Below are 19,533 nucleotides of genomic sequence, written 5' to 3'. Positions count from 1 at the left end.
TGTATACATTTGCGGGGTGGCACCCGACATTTTTTAGATAGAAGAGAGTCTAAGCTAAACATGATGTATTTTACAGCCTTTAACTCGATCAAATATTATACACTTTGGCCAAAAAACAAGTGATTTTTGGGTTTTTTAGCATTTGAGTAGGGTTGCCGAGTACTTGTCTACATTTGCGGGGTGGCACCCGACATTTTTTAGATAGAAGAGAGTCTAAGCTAAACATAATGTATTTTACAGCCTTTAACTCGATCAAATATTATACACTTTGGCCAAAAAACAAGTGGTTTCTGCGTTTTTTAGCATTTGAGTAGGGTTGCCGAGTACTTGTCTACATTTGCGGGCTGGCACCCGACATTTTTTAGATAGAAGAGAGTCTAAGCTATACAGGATGTATTTTATAGCCTTTAACTCGATCAAATATTATACACTTTGGCCAAAAAACAAGTGGTTTCTGCGTTTTTTAGCATTTGAGTAGGGTTGCCGAGTACTTGTCTACATTTGCGGGCTGGCACCCGACATTTTTTAGATAGAAGAGAGTCTAAGCTATACAGGATGTATTTTATAGCCTTTAACTCGATCAAATATTATACACTTTGCCCAAAAAACAAGTGATTTTTGGGTTTTTTAGCATTTGAGTAGGGTTGCCGAGTACTTGTCTACATTTGCGGGGTGGCACCCGACATTTTTTAGATAGAAGAGAGTCTAAGCTAAACATAATGTATTTTACAGCCTTTAACTCGATCAAATATTATACACTTTGGCCAAAAAACAAGTGATTTTTGCGTTTTTTAGCATTTGAGTAGGGTTGCCGAGTACTTGTCTGCATTTGCGAGGTGGCACCCGACATTTTTTAAATAGAAGGGAGTATTATCTAAAATATGGTGTTTAGTTTAGCTTTCTAGTGCATAAAAAGTTATACTGTTTTGTTCAAAGAAGATTTTTGTCAGTGTTGTTTTCATTTGGATGGGGTTGCCACATTTGTAGGGTCACGTCCTTTATATTATTTTATTATTTTTTTTTAATATTTTGACTTTCGTTTGGCATTTAAAAAAAAACTTTTATCTGGCCAAATAACAAAGATATGAATGTATTAGTTATGTGACAATTTTTCCTTTCAAATAGGGTTGCCACATGGAAGTTCCCATTTTAGAAGTGGCAACCCTATTTTTTTATTTTCAGTATCAATTTATCTTTCATTTGACACTAATTTTAACCTCTAACCTTATGAGCTAAGTAACTCGACGGTCGCCGCTTGGACTACAAGGAAACAACCTAGAAGAGGAACGTTAGACAGAAAAAACATCTTCAGGAAAAGCAGTACCCAAAAAAGAAATAAAATCAAACAAGAATTGTCTTTTACATTGTAAATTTTATTGTGAATATGAAATTAATGCTGTGAATTCAATATAAATTGTTAAAAAATGCTGTGAACTTATTTAATTTTTTACTTATGTACATGAAACTTCATACTTTCTGTTTTTTTCTTTTATAATTGAATCATTTATTTGCAAAACATGATAAGTCCATGATTTTTAATTTTTTAGGATATGAAAAAAAACGTTCTATTTTCTTTTGATATGCGTAGCAAAATTTATAAAAAATATATTCTGTTCTGTAGAACTCTTGCCTAGCTACAAAATACCGTTCGTTTTTAATTTTTGGAGCTTTAGTTCAAAAGATAAAAAATAAAAACGCTTTTGGACTTATCATGCTTTGAAAATAAACGGATGTGAAATTAGTTTTAAAATGGATATACAATTTTGCTTTTAGCCCCAGTCTATCAAACAATTGTATTTCAGATTAAAATACAATGTCCGGACTTCTTTTTTAACTTTAAAGTAGCTTTAAACATAAGATTTTCAATCATAAGTCGAATATAGCATTTACACAAAAAGAACTGTTGTTTATTTTCAAAAGATGATAAGTCCGGGACTTATTCTGTTTTTGATACTAAAAAAATATTTCGCGTAGCTGTAAAATCTGATATAGTTGGAGTAGATACTTCATATTTTGAAGACAGACGTGGTTATCCCTGGAGTACAAATTTTTGAAAATCATGTTTTGAAAATAAATGATTCAATTATTATAAATAAAGATTCAAAAGAACGAAACAAAAGCATATTTCCTTACTGAATTATTTTTTTTGTATCTTAATCCATGCACTTTTTACCTTTACAAAAAAAGAAACATGGTTCTATCTGAAAAACTAAATTCCTTACCGTGACACAAAGTTCTATCTGGTAATTAGAACCTTCTTGTCCTACGTTTATTTACCTTATCGTTGAGCAACAAAGCTCTATCGATTTTTTTAATTATAAATTATTGATTAACTATTCTATAATACAAGTTTTGCACTTATGATTTGGGCATTTAAAACTTACATAAGTAAGTACAATAACAATTTAGTTTGGGAGTAAAATATAAACCAAAATTCGAACACTTTTTGATATCAACATTCGGAAGCAGATATCTGGAAACAAATTTCGGTTCACAGCAGAGTTGTAAAATTGAATGAATTGAAAAAAAAAAAAAATGCAATTGAAAAATAAATAAATTAAAAAAATATTTATTGCAACTGAAAAAAATTTGCATTAAAAAAAATTACTGCAACAGAAAAATATTTGCTATAGAAAAAAATATTTATTGCATTTAAAAAAAAATTTGCATTAAAAAAAAAAATGTTATTACAACTGAAAAATATTTGCATTGAAAATAAAATTCTTGTTGCAAATGAGATTATTAAAAAAAAAAATTTAATGCACACATTTTGCTTTTTGCATTGATTTTTTTTTCAATCTGGAAATTCAGGTAAAAAATTACAAATCTGGGGTCGAATTACCGCATACGTTCGTTAACGAATGGTTGCTATGTGTCCCTATCGTTTTCTAATAATTAAATAGAGACAGAAATAGTCAAAACGTTTTTACATAAAGGTCTCTTTAAGCTCTATTCATAACTGAAAACTAAAAGCTTTTTCGAGGTCTGGTTCTTGAGATATTTACAACCAAACCTTTTTTTTTTTCTTACATTCCGAAACCGAAATGTTTTGACCAAAGTCTCGAAATAGGTTTTTTAATTAAAGATATGAGAGTTCAGATTTCTTTACCACATTATTTCTTGAGGGGCCCTGGCATCCGTTGGGGGCCCAGGACACCATTTTTGGACCATTTGAAGCCGCCATTTAGAATTTGAAAAATGTTACCAAATTTCGTTACTTCGAGGCAAGAATGGGCCATGAAAATCCATGCTAATGATTTTTAACGTTAAAATGCGTGAAAAGCACTACTGTGCGGTGTTAACAATTAGTAAAAAAAATTATATTAAAACTCTAACTCTAACAATAAAAGCAAGTGCGAAAACTCATCAGTCGAGTATCAAATTTTATTGCAATTTAACTACTAAAAGTCGTTTATGAAAGAGAGAAGCAGTTTTTCTAAGAAAAAAAAATAAGTCATAAAATGCCTCAATCCTTGTCCTAGCCTGTTGAAAGTCAAACATTTAAGCTAAAGACACGAGTCTCTTCTTATTCCTAAGATTTGTCGAATAAAAAAAAAAAAAAAATCAATTCAATATTTTTGTGGCTCCTAATTGTATACATAGCTCTTTTTTCTATGAAAAGGAAGCTATCTCAATGCACAATTTGGTGTCCTCTTGATAGCCTTGAAAGAGATAAGAATATACACATGTGTTTCAGATCAAAAAATATTTATTTATTTATTTCTGAGTATTTATTGATATATCCGCAGACATTACGCAAAAAAATGGCATCCCTTCCAAAAAAAAAAAAAACATGAATATGAATATGACTTTTATTTTTAAGCATCGATTATCTCCATGGTTAAGGAATAAAATCTTGACAATTTTAAATTGCGTCTATTTTTTGATAAATTCTCAATATCAAACACACTTTTTGGCTTAAAAACTTGATGCAAGTAGTGAGTGACACAAGTACAGCTGCGTCATAAGTGTTCACAATATTATGCCACTCATATCTAATCGATAGAAATTTCATGAGAGCATCCTCTTATACCCTTGTCTGGTTGAATGTTTTTCAAAAAAAAAAAAAAAAATCACAACAACAAAATTATATTCATGAATGAAGTAATTGAAATTATTGTATAATAACAAAAGATCAATCGTAATAATTTCTAATAAACTAGAGCAAATATTCAATGTTCTTATACCCGTAAACTGACATTTTCTCTCAATTCAATTTCACAAATCGCCTACACAAAAGGACATACGGCATACCTACACCCTTCTCTCAGGATAAATTCAATCAAATAATTTCAAAATACAAGTATAAGATAGAGAGATAAGATGGTACAATTTTGTTGTCTTTTCTTTAATGAATGACCGACCTTTCTGCTACTGGACTGGAATTACAGCCTCAATTCAGTTGTCAAGTGCACTTTTGATAAGTCTCGAATAGGTTTTGTCTTTAAGCAAGGCATTTGCCTTTATTCGTTAAATTCAATAAGACACTATACAAAAGCAATTGTATATCTGATGGTGGAACGATTATTCAATGTAAACGAACATCTGTCTCCAGAAGAATAATAACAATAATATGAAGATCTGGTATCCGTTTTAAATGCGTAATAAGGACAAATTGTTGAAATTGTTGTGGTACAGGATTAATCTTTTAAATGGAAATAAGAGACAACCAGCAAGGGGATGATGATTCTTCAATGTGAATTAGTAATTGGTATTAAAAAATTTTGAATTGAGAGAAACTGTAGGAAGAACAATTTGGAAACATTTAAATTTAATAAATATTATTATTAACTGACTTGTAATCAACCAGCTTTAAGGAAGTGGCAAGTATTTGATGAAAATTTGATGGAAAATTGCATTTTGAGGGACGGATTGGCAAAATAATCAGCAATAACAGTAAGAAATAAAGTGAAGTATCATACGACTGACTGACAAGCAGCGAATTTTAACGACGCACAGTGCGGTATTTTGATCTAAAACCTGGCCAAAAATATTTGAGCACATTTTCCACATCAAAAAGGTACCAAATGACAAAAAGTTATTCCCAAGGAAAAATTTTCAGTTTTTTGGTACAGTAAAAGCCACTTAAGTGCTAACCCACTTACCTACCTCCCGATTAACCGGGAGAAAAAAAATATTAAAAATCATAAAATACTCGTACAACCCTGTGCTATAACTTTTCTTAAAGTTAGTTATTTATCCTTTATTTTATTTTTTGACTCAAGTTGTTTCATTCAATAGTTTTTGAGAAATTAAGTTTTAAAGATGAAATTTAGAAAAAAAAAAAAATGTTTTCGTTTTTTAATTGATTTTGGTATAAAATTTTGCAATATTATGGACATATTTGTACCATTATTTAATGACCTGGTAGTTTTTAGTCAAATACTAAAGACTACATTCTAATAAACATTAAAGTTCCTAAGAATAAAAAAACTGAAACATACTTTTTTCCCGGGAAACCCAGTTTTTTTTTTATTTGCATTAAAATGTTTTTATATCTCGAAAATATTGTGTTCAAATTGTAGGTCTAGTGGAGCCAAATTGACCAAGTTATGAGTATTTTAATATTTCGCTTACGAACGTTTCAGTGCGAGTTCAAAACTTTAAATCGTTCTCCCCACAACTAATGTTTTCAAAGCCGGTTCACCTCATCACTTCAAAGCTACTGCACCGATTCTTTTGAAATTTGGAATAATATTTCTTTCCATGATTTTAAAGGTACCCCTGGAGAAATTTTCACAAAAACATAATATTTATAAAAATCTATAAGTAAGGGTCGCTTTTGAGGAGTTTTTTTTCAAGGGGGTCTTTATTTTCGAGGGTGCAAACTTGGCCAACAAAACTTTTTTGGATTAAAAAATCTGATAATGACAATAAAATGTGAGTGAAAACTCTCCAGATAATCTAGTAAAGTTAAGAATATTGTTTGACGAGCTGCATATTATGAAGGTTTTGGGTTTTTATCCCAAATTAAACGCTATTTATTACCAAATTACAGTAGGGTTCACTATTGGTTTTTTTTTCAAATAAAAAGAAAAAAACACCCTTTTAACCATTATATTTTTAAGGGTACATATAAATATATTCATTCCATTAATTTTTTGGAATTTATCCCAAAAAACTGCCTTTTTGGAATATGTATTTTTGATATGACGTTTTTGATGGTAGGTAATAATTGTGAATTTTATCTTAAAAAAAAAAAAACATTTCACTCAAGATAATTTTATAGAGTCCTAAAATTTTAAGTTCTTAAACGAACTTTTTCACCAAGTTTAAAAAATAAACAAAATGTATGCCAGCTGCCTTTCTAACAAAAAAGTCAACCTGTTAAAAAAACACCCTTTCACCAAAAATATTGTTATGGTGAAATATGTGGAGTTTAGTTATACAGGGTGTCCCACAGTCACCGCCCCAAATGAAAACCATAGATTCCTGAGGTCATTTTAAGTCGAAAAACTTAAGAGGCAATTTTCTCGTTTTCGTCCCGTTTTCGAGTTACCACGGTTTTTATGATTTTTGCTCTCTTGTCCTTTAACTGGCCTTATCTTTGCCAAACTACGTTTGATTTGAAAGATTTTTTTTACAACCAATCAGGAATTCATTACAGTTTAAGTTTGTCTCAAAACTTTTTTTTCTGCGGATAACCGTTTCTCCGCCATTTTGCATCAAACACAATTTTCTTCGTTTTTTAAGTTGTTGTTTACACTTTCATATCAATTAAGTAAAAAAAAACACGTTAATAAGTATTAATTTTTTGTGCTTTTTATTAAAGCCCAGTTTATTTCCATAAAAAAAAATAAGTTTCATTTCATAAAAAAGGCTACTGAAAGTAATTAAAAAAAAATAAAAAAACTGAGTGAATAAAAAAAAATTATTTTTAAATAAAAAATTTATTTAAATGAATTAAAAACTTTTTCTGAGCTATTGTGGTTAAGAAAAGAACAAATAGACAAAGCTCAGAAAAAGTTTTAATTCATTTAAATTATTTTTTTATTTAAAAATAATTTTTTTTTATTCACTCAGTTTGTTTATTTTTTTTTTTTTATTACTTTCAGTAGCCTTTTTTATGAAATAAAACTTATTTTTTTTATGGAAATAAACTGGGCTTTAATAAAAAGCACAAAAAAGTAATACTTATTAACGTGTTTTTTTTACTTAATTGATATGAAAGTGTAAACAACAACTTAAAAAACGAAGAAAATTGTGTTTGATGCAAAATGGCGGAGAAACGGTTATCCGCAGAAAAAAAAGTTTTGAGACAAACTTAAACTGTAATGAATTCCTGATTGGTTGTAAAAAAAATCTTTCAAATCAAACGTAGTTTGGCAAAGATAAGGCCAGTTAAAGGACAAGAGAGCAAAAATCATAAAAACCGTGGTAACTCGAAAACGGGACGAAAACGAGAAAATTGCCTCTTAAGTTTTTCGACTTAAAATGACCTCAGGAATCTATGGTTTTCATTTGGGGCGGTGACTGTGGGACACCCTGTATATTAAAGTGAGCTTTAAATTTGATTATTAATAGGATATCTATAATATCTCCCGAAGGTTAACTAGCTTATATTCTTGATACTTTTAAAAATTGTCTGATAGTTCTGTCACAAAAAAAAAAATGTCCCACTGAATCTTTTTTTATAGCTGAGAGTTGAAAATGCTCAAAGATTTATTATCTATAATAACAATGCCAATGGTATGGTTTGAAAAAATAAAAATAAAAAAATCAATTAAAGTAAATAGTCAATAAATTTTAGCGGACCTTAAACAAAAAAAGTATACATTTTGGTTTACTAAGAAAATATCCCCATTTTCAAACGATATGCTAATCTATCCATATGTTCCACTCTTTACACTTTTGACCAATTTCAAAGGCCCAACAGGCAAAACATACATCTTCCAAATACATTCATATAATTTTTCCAAATGTCCTCATCTTTCAACGCCACACTTAATAAACAACCTAATGTCCAACCACAATCCAACCACAAACCACACAATGTATAACGTAACAAGATCCCAATCAGGACCTCAATCAACGCCACCATTAACAACTCAGTAAAAATATCATCATGAATGCACAATATCATCTTGATTCAATTTTTTCACTCTTTGCACTTTGCTTTATTCAAATGTTTCCATAGGACAGCTTTATACTAAAACCCAAAGAAAGGCTTAAAGGTTCTTGTATGTCTGTCTGCCCGCATGTTACATTTTTTGTTTGTCTACACAAAATGCAATTTCTGTGTAGGCTGATGAGATGCTGGATATTCTAGAGAAGTAGAACTATTCGATTACAACTTGAAATCCAAGACGACCGACGACGACACTATAAATCGATGTCAGTGACCCTACAAACCACACCTTTGGTCACAATTGAAGTGTAAGAGGCTTTTTGCAACCCTCGACAAATTCACATCTCACCCACCATTTGTGTATAGCAACAAAAGCCACTCTCAACAACGTCGTAAGCCATCGCCATCAGAGATAACAACTATACCTTTAAAAGTGTTCCCTCTCAAGAAACACATTAATTGTCACATTGTTGCCTACGAACTCGAACTATGAGTTGAAGCTGATGCGTGAATCTAATTGGACACGACTATCATCAACTCCTAAGTGGAAAGGGAACTCTCATTTAAACTAGATTTACGCACTCGGTAATGACACTTAACTTATAACGACATTGCATTTGTAAGGTGAGCTGAAAAGGGGGACCCTTAAAATGACCACAAAACGTGGTCTGGTCTAGAGATGAAGCTGAAACATCAGGCGAAAGTAAAATCTTGTTCATGGCCACCAAGACGATGCACGAAGTGGTGTAAACGATCGTCGTAAAACCATCGTATAGACATGTTCCTTTTTTTTGCCTACGAAGAGGATATAGAAAAGGAATAACAAGAAACTCACAAAAAAGAGAGAGGCAAACTTGGAGGGCTCCATAATCATCAGGGTTCTGATGGACAACAAAGTTAATAATGGTCCGAAACTGGAGTATATAAGAATCGATGCAAATCCATTGAAAGGCATCAGTCAGAATTGATAGTTCTATCAGAGTTCAACACAGACCTTCCAAGAAACCCTTTAAATAAAAATTTCAATATGTTCAAGTTGGTAAGTCTTCAAGATGTCACAAGATCCAAAAGTTTCAAATAACTAAAAAGCAACTTTTAATTTTTTTCTAGGTGGTGTTGTCTGCTCTCCTCGTTGTTGCCGCTGCTAAGCCAGGTGCAATCATCGAAGCTGTTTCAGCTCCTCTTCTCAAGACAGCCATTGTCCATGAGCCAGCTTCAATTGAAGTCCATGAACCGACTATTGCCAAGGTTGGTGATATTGTTGAGAGTGTCCCAACAGCTGTTTCCCATCAAAGCTCAACTATTGTCCATAGCCGGGCTAACCAAATTACACCAATTGTTGCTCCAGCTGTCCGCACCTACTCGACTCCAATTGTCAAGACTTATGCTGCTCCAATTGTTGAAAGTGCACCATTGTTGAAGACTTATGCTGCTGGTTCAATTGTTGAAAGTGCACCTTTGTTGAAGACTTATGCTGCTACACCAGCTTCAGCTGCTATTGTTCAGGGACCTTACTTGCGTAGCTTGGATGGCAGTTTGGCAAGTTATGGTTATGCTTATGCTCATGGATCACCATTGTTGTATTCGGCTCCTTATGGTTATGCTGCTGGTGGTGCCATCTACAGAAGTTATTAAGAGAGAGAGAGAGAGAGATTGGTGGAAATGATTGGGTGAACAAAATATTTGGCAACGATTAACTGACTGATGCGAGATGGTATCTATTGTTCCTAAATGAATTCAGGCTTTTGGAAAGATTAGAACCGTTTTTGATTGTTTGGAATAAATAAATTGAATAATTTTATTGAAACATTTTGTGGTTTTCATTTGACTTGGTCAAGCGTCAAGTTAGTAAGTAAAACTTTAAGCCCGATTGAAATAGTTAAAATTAAAAAGTGTTGGTACTAACAAGGGGTGTACTAAAGAACAGTTCTTAAAAAGCTGTGATAGCAGTGAGCAGGGTATAAAAAGAGCAGCCTTAAATAGCTGCTATTTAATCACTCTTTAAATAGCAGTTAACGCCGCAAATTATCCTCAAATTTCTTCCTGATTTGAAATATGAATGAAAATATAAAATACAAAATAAATAAAAGGAAAGTGAGCATTTTCGAATTTTTATAATAAGAAATAACTCTGTGAATAACTGACACAATTATATTGTAGTTCAAATTGATGTTCTCTGTTCTTCATCATCATGGTAATATTTTTTTATTTGCATCTCTGCTGTGAAACTTTAATAGTGGAGAACATTTTCTGAGCAGAACATTAAAGTTACAAAGAACAGAGAGCAGTTTTGCTTAAAGGATGCAGTGAGAGCAGTATAAAACATTTTTACTGTTCTCACTGTTCACTTTTGATGGCTTCATATTCATAATTGTGTATAAAAAAAAAGAACACAGCAAATTCGATTGGGTTGGATGCTTTAAGGCTGAGCAGGTATATTAGAGAGCAATCTCAACTGTTCTCTGCTCAGTGGAAGAGAATATAGAGATTGAAAGCAGCTATCGCAATAGCAGCCTCAGCACTAGTTACTAATTACGACCTTGCAGGTTGACAATTACTTGAACTCTCCATTAAAAACAAAAAAAGCTATTAAATCCCCCGAAAAACTGGTCAACACTTGCTGACACTTATAATTATGTCGCAACTTGGCTATACATACTTTACTTATACCATGTTAGCTTACAGTCAATCTTAATTTGAAGGGTTTAACCTTCAATGCATATTAATTTATCGTTGTCGTTGTAACTTTTAAGTTAAAATAAATAACTTTGAGGTAATCTTCATTATTACTTAATTTACACGAACGACGACAGCAACACTGCACCAACGGTAGCAGCAAAAAAAAGCAGTTTATCAAGTGCGACACAGTATAAGAAATATATATATAAATTGCATGTGTGGAGCTATCAGTCTTGATAATTAAAAGCTTTTCGGTATGACGTCAATTGAATTGAATAGTAGTATCTACCTTTTTCATTGATGGATAAGTTGATAAGCCACCCACCACAAGTGGAACTTGTATGAATAACGTAAGTGTTAGGTACTATATTTTTCTCACTGAGATTTAAAGGAACATTGTAATGGAAAAAATATAATATAAAACCTGTTTCACAAAGTTGTACCCATGCATGAGCAGATTGCTTTTGTTAAATTGATTTGGTTGATCAATCAAGAGAAAACGAAAATTAATCATTTAATTAAATTTATACAAGAGTCAGAAGTGAGGATTCATTTAGAGCTTTTAAAGGCCTTTATTTATGTTAAATAATAACACTGGTTTACAAAATTAAACTTTTTTTTTGTTGCCGGAATAAAAATATACTTTTCTGAAGGTTTTCGGTGTGCTGAACTTGAATCCGAAGTCAAAAAAATTCTAGCAGCTCCCGTTTTTGAGATATTACCGTTAGAAAGTGCAGCACTTCGGACCTTATTCTTTTATATAAGGAAAATTGTTTGACCATATTTAGTAACGTTTTTTATAAGAACTATTTACCACCTTTTTAAATCTGTTTAAATCTCTCCTATATCTTTTTTACTTCCCTAGATATCCTCAGTTGTTTGATATTTTTAAAAATTTTATAATGTCATTATCTTCTTTATGATATATGAAGCCAAACCCACTGACTTCAGTTTGAGATATCTCGGGCAATACATAAGATATTGAAAAGATTTAAACAGGTACCGAAAGATGGGAAATAGTTCTTATAGCAACCGTTACTAAATATGCTCAAACAATTTTCCTTATACAATAGAATAAGGTCCGAAAAACTCAAAAAAACGTTTTTTTGCATTTTCTAACGGTAATATCTCAAAAACGGGAGCTGCTAGAATTTTTTTGACTTCGGATTCGAGTTCAGCACACCAAAAACCTTCAGAAAAGTATATTTTTGTTCCGGCAACAGAACCCTTGTTAACCAGTGTAATAATTACATATAGAGCGATAGTGTTGGAAATGGGATATTATTTAATGTGATACACGAGAGAGTGTATTTGTTTTTAATGCTGATATAATTTATAACGGAAAAGATAGTTGAGTTTCTTATAACTTATAAAGTTATAAAGCCTGAACTACATTTAAACAAAAAATGAAAAAGATACAGCCAGTTTTCAAGTTTTTTCAAATAATTTTTATCTTTTTGTACTTTTTTACTTTTATTTTTCGATGTAGGTATATAGTTCAGAGTTAGAAGAAGAAGAAGAAGAAGAAGAGAGTTATTTGGTGTTTTACAGTCGTCGCCATTGTTTCAATACTTCAGTAAGTCTTAAACCCGGCTCTGTTCAACTAAATGTAAAGCAAAATGAAAGTAATTTTGCGAGGAAAAGGCTCTTGAAAGCTGGACTTACAGCACTCAGGCCGGTGCTGAAACCGAATATTCCATAAAGAGTCAGATAAATAAGATTGCTCATGGGCTCAGCTTTATTTTATTTGAACTCAAGACATGTGGAACAATATAAGAGGATTCAATCAAAGTTTAAGCTACATGAAATGGTACGATTGTTGTGCGAAGATAACCAAAGGAAAGACTGAGCTCTGAATGCATCTTGCATGTTTTTTAAAACTGAAGGTGGTCTGGGTAAATTTTGTTTTGCATTTATATGTTGGAAAAAAGGTACTTTGAAGAATAGTTTCGATATATTTCAATGGCCTCCCTACAGTCCAGATCTCAATCCAATTAAACAGATCTGCACTTTTCGCCTAGGAAAAAAGCTAGATTTAGTATGAAGAATTTTTCGGCATTTTTTCCAAAAATAAATTCTGGCGTAATTTCATCTGATGTAATTTCTGAGACCCATCTAGATAGTTATGAAATTTAATGTTGCGAAGAAGAGTGCAGAGTTGATAAAAAAAACCAAAAAAAAAAAAAAAAAAAATGTATCCGGACCTAAAACATGCATCTACAAGGAAAAACCTCTCTTAGTCAATGTTTCGAAGAGCCGCAGCTGTAATTTAAACAAGAGGAGGTCCAACAAAGTACGAATTAGATAAAGAATGTTTTTAATCTTTTGGTTAGCTTATGGTTTATGCACCATATAATATATGTAGTAAATTAAGTTTAAAAAAATCTTAAAATTATAATTTTCGAGTTGTAGATGACTCATCGGGTGATCAAATTACGAACTAAATGCTCTGATCTACTCACAAAAGTAAAAGTCGGAGGGAATATTCATGTTTAGAAAAAATGACTAAGATTAGATCTCGTAAGAAAAGCTTGCTCTAAATCTTCCCAATCAAAAGAGGATCTTAGTTAGGCGATCTTTTATCTCGAGAGGATAGAGAGTAGTTGAAAGATTGACCCAAATGGAAAATGAAAATCAAGGCCTTAGATTTTTAGAGTTCACATTAAATTAATTTTAAGCCTTTTGATGCTGGTTTGTACTTGCTGTAAATGTAATGTGTTTTTTCATGTAAAAATAACTCCGATAAAAAATTAAAATATATTTGGTAATCTTGGAAAAACAATTCGAAAGGTGCTTACACCAAATGATATGGTATTTCACGGACTATCAGACTCTTTTAATTTATTTATTTGTTGGTGTTTAATCAAGTAATTTTTCATTTTAATTAAAAAACTTTCTTAAATCACACTTTAACCAGACCAAGCGATTTCATGATTTTTAAGTCTAAATAAGTTGTTATCTTCATGCCATCTATCGTGCTGTATACATTTTTAGTGTCTTAACGAGTGGATAGAAAATGGTAACCAGAAAGCTATATATGTAGTAGATATGTACAGCGCTATGGAAATATTTTTGTTTTATTTTGGTTATTGTGGATTCACTCTGAGAGTTTAATGTCTTAATTGTATAACCGTCTGGATAAGTTGTTAAAGTATTTGCGGGAATATTTTGATACCGCCAGGTTTATGTGAGATTTTTAGTGAAAAATTTAAAATTAGGTATAGACTATTTAAAAAAAAAACATGCAACCGCTAATGTCTTTTCGATTTACACAATACGATAGGTGTCTTTCAATGCACTCAAATACAGAGGAATGCATTTATGTTTAATCCGTAATAATGACCAAACTGGTATTATTATCTATAACATAAAACCTAATCATGTAATTACCATTTCCATTTACACTTAGCATTATCTTGAAATCTTCAAAAAAATTTAGGCTATATAACGCAGGGTAAATTGGGAATTACCCATCATTCTTGTTAAAAATTCTTTTGTTCGCAGTTCTTTTGTTCGCAGTTCTTTTGTTCGCAGTTGTCAGATATACCTGTTTTGAAAAAATGACGAAGATAGTAAGTTATATTGTATTTATGTCAAGTAAAGTTATAAATCAATTCATCATGTAGGTGATTTTTCTAGCAATGCTATCAGTTATTGTTCCTATTGATGGTTTGTTCGGGTCATTTTTGCTGAACAGCCTTGGCTTGCCATCACAATTATCAAGAATTATATCTGAGAAGACTGGATTACCAGAAGGTACTGAGCCATCGACTGAAAAGCCTAAACCAACAACAACCACAACAAGCACATCAACAACCACAACAACAACAACGACAACTCCAGCACCAACTACAACAAAACCAACCAATTCCGTTCGTCCGGTATTCCAATCTGCAATTCCCTATTATTTTGTACCAATATCATCTAATTCAGCTGGAAGAACTAATAACTATGTAAATTATTATCCTTATCAATCTAATATTCAAACTAGCTCTTATCCTGAATCAAGTTATTTTTATAATTCTAATTTCTTGTAAACTATTTACAATTACAACCTTTATATGTAATTGGTTTTGAAAATAAACAATTTGTTTAAAAGAGTAATGTAAATTGTGTTTAATTTGAAATCAGTTTCAGGGAATGGTCACTTCTTCAACGAACTAGTGTTTCCGGTAGAACGGAAACTGCTATTGCGATGGCTGCTTTCAATCACTCTGTTATTTAACTGACCAGAGAACATTAGCGATTGCTCTTCAATATACCTGCTTACTGCTCTCTAATCAGTCTTACGAAAATCTAACCCAATCAAATTTGCTTTAATTTGTCTGTTTACAATGATGAACATGAAGTAGAGCTGTAGCAAATCGTATGTATTCGTTACTAAAATGCGGGTATTCACTTCAGTAACGAGTAACGAAACGTTACTTTCTAAACAGTATCGTTACTCGTATGTTTCGTTACTGGGTACTGAAGTAACGAAACATACGAAACGTACGAGATACGAAACATACGAGGTGATTCCAGTTCCAATACTAAATCCGATGAAAGAGATACGAAATGAAGTGATACACTCAATTTGTCGCATTTCGCATCTCGTGTCGGTATCGTAAAGATAGTCAGAATGCTGACTGCAGATAATTATCTGGAGTTTACTTTTGTGTCGATTAAAACAGTAGTGACAAGGTTCAATAATCATTGTGTTATCGATAATTTATACAGAAATATCAAAAGAGACGTTTTTGTATTTTCTCTAGGTATTTGGCCGAAATATGTATATCCACGACGCAACCAATCTGTTTATGGCCTTGGTGTTAATGGTATTGATATTTAGCTTAAGAATGTTCAAAAGTTTTTTGGTTTTTCAAAAAATTAGTTTATTTTCGGTGCAAAATTTTCAACACAAAAAAAAGCAGAGAAAACGAGGTTTGAAAATCACTCTCAATAGAAAAAATAAATGAAAAATTGTTCGACATGGTTGTATTGAAGTGTTAATATTTCGAGATCTGCGCGTTGCACTTTTGAAATAAAGGTCTCTAAAGAATTGTGATAAGATTACTGAAAGAATATAAACAAAAAATTACAAAAGTGTTGTCTAAAAATTTGGAAAAAAATCAAAAAAGTTTCCACGTTTGATTAAAAAAAAAACGAAAAAAATTCAATATAGCTACCTTTAAACTCTTATTACTTGAAAATGCCGCAACTAATTTTAATGTTTATGACCTTAAAATGTAGCTTAGATTATAGAAATTGTTTTTGGTTTTTTTCAAAAAAAAATTTTTTGCACCCTTATACCAATGTACGAAACATACTTAAAATACCAAACATACGAAACGTATCAAATACATGAAATATACGAAATGTACGAAACACACGAAGCATGCGAAAGTAACGAAAGTAACGAAACATGCGAAACACACGAAACATACGAAATATGCGAAAAATGCGAAACATACGAAAGTAACGAGTAACGATATTATTGATGCGGGTACTAGTATCAAAAGTAACGTATACATGCGGGTACTCATTTTGTCGTTACTTTTACAGCCCTAACATGAAGCGATCAAGTGAGTAGGGAGAGCAGAAAAAATCCTCTTAAAGATATTACTGCTTTTATGAGTAAAATTGCTCTCTGTTCTTTCTAACTTCGCTACTCTTTTTCAAAAAATTTTCTAGGGTCTTTTGTGAGCACTGCTTTTTTGTGAGCATTCTGTTTTTCATATCTTATGATTTGATTAACAATGAAAAACTCAAAAATGTGGACAAAAGTTTACAATGATGAGAAGTTCAATTTGAAATACCATTTTTTCAATGCAGGCGTTTAAGGGTTATTAATTTTATTAAACATTTTTGAAATAATAACTTTCTTTATATTTAATTTTTATTTGATAATCAAATTATGAAGAAATGTTAAGAGTAATTTGCGGCATTAACCGCAATTAAATAGCAGCGATTAATAGCTGCTCTTATTAAATGCTGTTCAGTGCTATCACTGCTTTTTCAAAATCACTCTTTTGCTCTATTAAAGAGAAATTAAATAGCAGCTATTAATAGCTGCTATTTTTAAATGCTACTCACTTTTATCACTGCTCTTTCAAAATCACTCAAAATCACGCATTTGTATCAGTGAAAAATTTGAAAAAAAAAATGTTGACGTCTGCAAAATCTAGATAAGCAGTTTTGAAGAGGCGTTAATTCTGAGTACAAAATTTAGTTCAGTATAGGTACAATAAAAAAATATTACCCTCACATTATGTTGTCTCTCAGCCGGAAGGAACGACATTAATCCACAATCTGGCAGCCAAAGCAAAGTGATACCTTCATCTAATGCCACAATTTCATCACAACAGACACGGAGACTTCCACATTTCACGATCGATTATTACATTTGCTATAAACACACTCGAAATTCCAGCACAGTGCCCTCAATGTGGGCGCCTGCCTTGCATATCGAATTCCCTATTTCAAGTTGGCTCTCTCGCAAAATCTAGCTGAGATTTGAGCAATAAGGTCTGACAAGAGGGTAACCTTTGTGGCACGGTGTAGAGTAATCGAAGCAACATCATCATCATCATCATCACCTCCATCAAACGATCGATGGCGGTAACGACGCGACGCGAAACATCGTTGTCATCATTGTCGTTTGGTTAATATAACATCGCAATATTACCTTTAGACTTGTCAATCTTGTTAGGGAGAAGGGAATAAAGAAAGAAAATCTGAGCATTGAATTTCACAATAAATGCACTCGCATCTAAACTAAACTAAAGTTGCGATTTTTTTTTTTTGCATTAAGGTTGATTTTGCATCTGGATGATTTCTAGAGATCTAGATTTTTTTTCATGGTTAATACAATCGTATAAAAACAAGATATTGACAGAAGTTAGGCATCAGTAACGCACTGAATCTTGCATTGGATTAATCATATACACAGGTTGAATTTTATATTCTTTACTTTATTGCAATCTGTCACGAGTTTCAAATAAGCTCTAAAGGAATTTTAAGACTTTTTTTTTAAACCACTGGAAAATGTTCAAATTGGTAAACTTATTGGATTAGATTTGTGTGGATATGAGCTTCTTCCAAGTTTAATCTTTCTTCACAGCTCATCGTCTCATCTGTGCTGATGGTAGTTGCTGCAAGTCCCTCATTTCAGCTGCTATCATCTCTACCACCGGAGGAAACCATTTCATTAACTTCATTGCTTCAGCCTGAACCGCCATCCGCTGGAATAACTTCTGCTTCTTCATCATCTGAGGAATCACCAGAGCCTCCAGCGTCAACTAGGGAAACTCCAGTTCCAACACAATCACCTCCGACGCCAAGTGAGACATCAACAACCACGACCGCTGCTCCAGAGCCACCAGCGCTCGAGTCCTTATCAGCAGACGAACTCGATCTGCTTTCGGCTGCTGCATTGGGAAGTTCTTCCCTCGGGCCAGCATCAATTCAACATCAAATATTGCCACCTGAGACAATCTCGCTGCCAATTAGAATTACCACAAGCCCAGGTCTGAGAACGGTCCTAGCACCAGAGACCATACGCATCCATCAGCCCACTGTAACTAAAGTCGGTGAGTTGGTACAAAAAATTCCCACAGCTGTGTCACATCAAAGCCAAACTGTTGTCCATAAACATGCCGAGATTATTACGCCAATTGTTGCTCCAGCTATTCGGACAATCACATCACAAGTGGTGCGGGCCTATCACACTCCGTTGGTATATGCTGCACATGCACCGGTTATTAAACTCATTCAGCATTGATTTTGATAACGATGAATTGCCAAAGGCTTAAAAATACTAAAATATCCTTTTTCAAAGACTTTCTGCATCATTGACTCGATAACTTAATATTTTTCTTCTTTTTTTTTATATATATGTAGTTTACTAACGTAAATGATTTTTGATGGTTTCATTCAATATTTGTTTTTGTTTTAAATAATTTTTAATGCTTAAAATTTGTATAATACTCGTATAAGATCGCTTTGTAATTGATTGGAAAAAAAAGAAAGAAAAACAATAAATGAGATTGAATGTGTGATAAAGATTTAAATTTAAACGATTTTACAATAAAAAATTACATCAAAAATGATGGTAAGAGAAAATACAAGTCTTAATTTATTTGAAAGTTTGTCAGTTTTGATGTATACAACATCTTGTTATTTTGATTTGAAATTTGAAACTATTTTTCAAGCTTCACAGACTATTCATATTAGCACGCTTTACTATTAAAATCGAATTGTGACCAGGGTTGCAAAATATCAATTAAAGAAAATTGCAATTGAAATGAATAATAAAATGCACGATTGGGTCGCACATACTTGCTCTTATGGTAAAAGTAGCTCTTATCTTAAGGTTTTTATGGAAATAAAAAATTAGGGAAGATTATTTTTTGATTTTATTAAAGAAAAATAAAAAGGTAAAATAATTAATTAATATACATTAAATCTGTTTTTTATGGTTTTAATCACAAAATGAAGTATCCCATTTGATTTTTTTTATGAAAAGGAATTTTTAGAAAACAAAATTTGAAAATCGTTAGAAACGTTTAAAAAAAATTATATATACAAATTTTCTAAAATTATCAACAAAAAATTTGGTATGCCATTTTGATAAAAATAATTAATTTGCACTTGAAAACGAAATTTTGAAATATTTCACTAGCCCGTTTTCCAAAAATTGATTTTTCAAAAAAAAAAAAAAATTTAAATATTTTTAAAAAATCCAAAAATGTGTTTTGGGATTTTAAAATAACTGCATCCCTTTCTTTATTTTTGCAACAGTAAAT

At 31.9% G+C, this 19,533-nt stretch overlaps 3 protein-coding genes across 3 annotated transcripts; all 3 read left to right on the top strand.

Moving 5' to 3' along the window:
* The first annotated feature begins 8,246 nt into the window (after positions 1–8,246).
* On the top strand, positions 8,247–9,773 carry LOC129911442 (cuticle protein 19.8). Its single transcript, XM_055989254.1, has 2 exons — positions 8,247–9,107; positions 9,179–9,773. The coding sequence occupies exons 1-2, from the start codon at positions 9,096–9,098 to the stop codon at positions 9,701–9,703; spliced, it is 537 nt and encodes a 178-aa protein (XP_055845229.1). The 5' UTR covers positions 8,247–9,095; the 3' UTR covers positions 9,704–9,773.
* A 4,504-nt stretch (positions 9,774–14,277) lies between these two features.
* LOC129909341 (adipocyte plasma membrane-associated protein Hemomucin-like) lies at positions 14,278–14,784 on the top strand. The gene is made up of 2 exons (XM_055986427.1): positions 14,278–14,319; positions 14,374–14,784. The coding sequence occupies exons 1-2, from the start codon at positions 14,308–14,310 to the stop codon at positions 14,782–14,784; spliced, it is 423 nt and encodes a 140-aa protein (XP_055842402.1). The 5' UTR covers positions 14,278–14,307.
* Positions 14,785–17,647: 2,863 nt separating this feature from the next.
* On the top strand, positions 17,648–18,591 carry LOC129912327 (retinin). Its single transcript, XM_055990539.1, has 2 exons — positions 17,648–17,785; positions 17,850–18,591. Exons 1-2 carry the CDS (start codon positions 17,774–17,776, stop codon positions 18,507–18,509), a joined length of 672 nt encoding a protein of 223 aa, XP_055846514.1. The 5' UTR covers positions 17,648–17,773; the 3' UTR covers positions 18,510–18,591.
* Positions 18,592–19,533: the final 942 nt, after the last annotated feature.

This window comes from Episyrphus balteatus, chromosome 2 (assembly GCF_945859705.1).
Source record: "Episyrphus balteatus chromosome 2, idEpiBalt1.1, whole genome shotgun sequence".
Classification (NCBI taxonomy): Eukaryota; Metazoa; Arthropoda; class Insecta; order Diptera; family Syrphidae; genus Episyrphus; species Episyrphus balteatus.
Note: the sequence above shows the minus strand (reverse complement) of the source record. Positions and strands in the feature narration are given on the sequence as shown.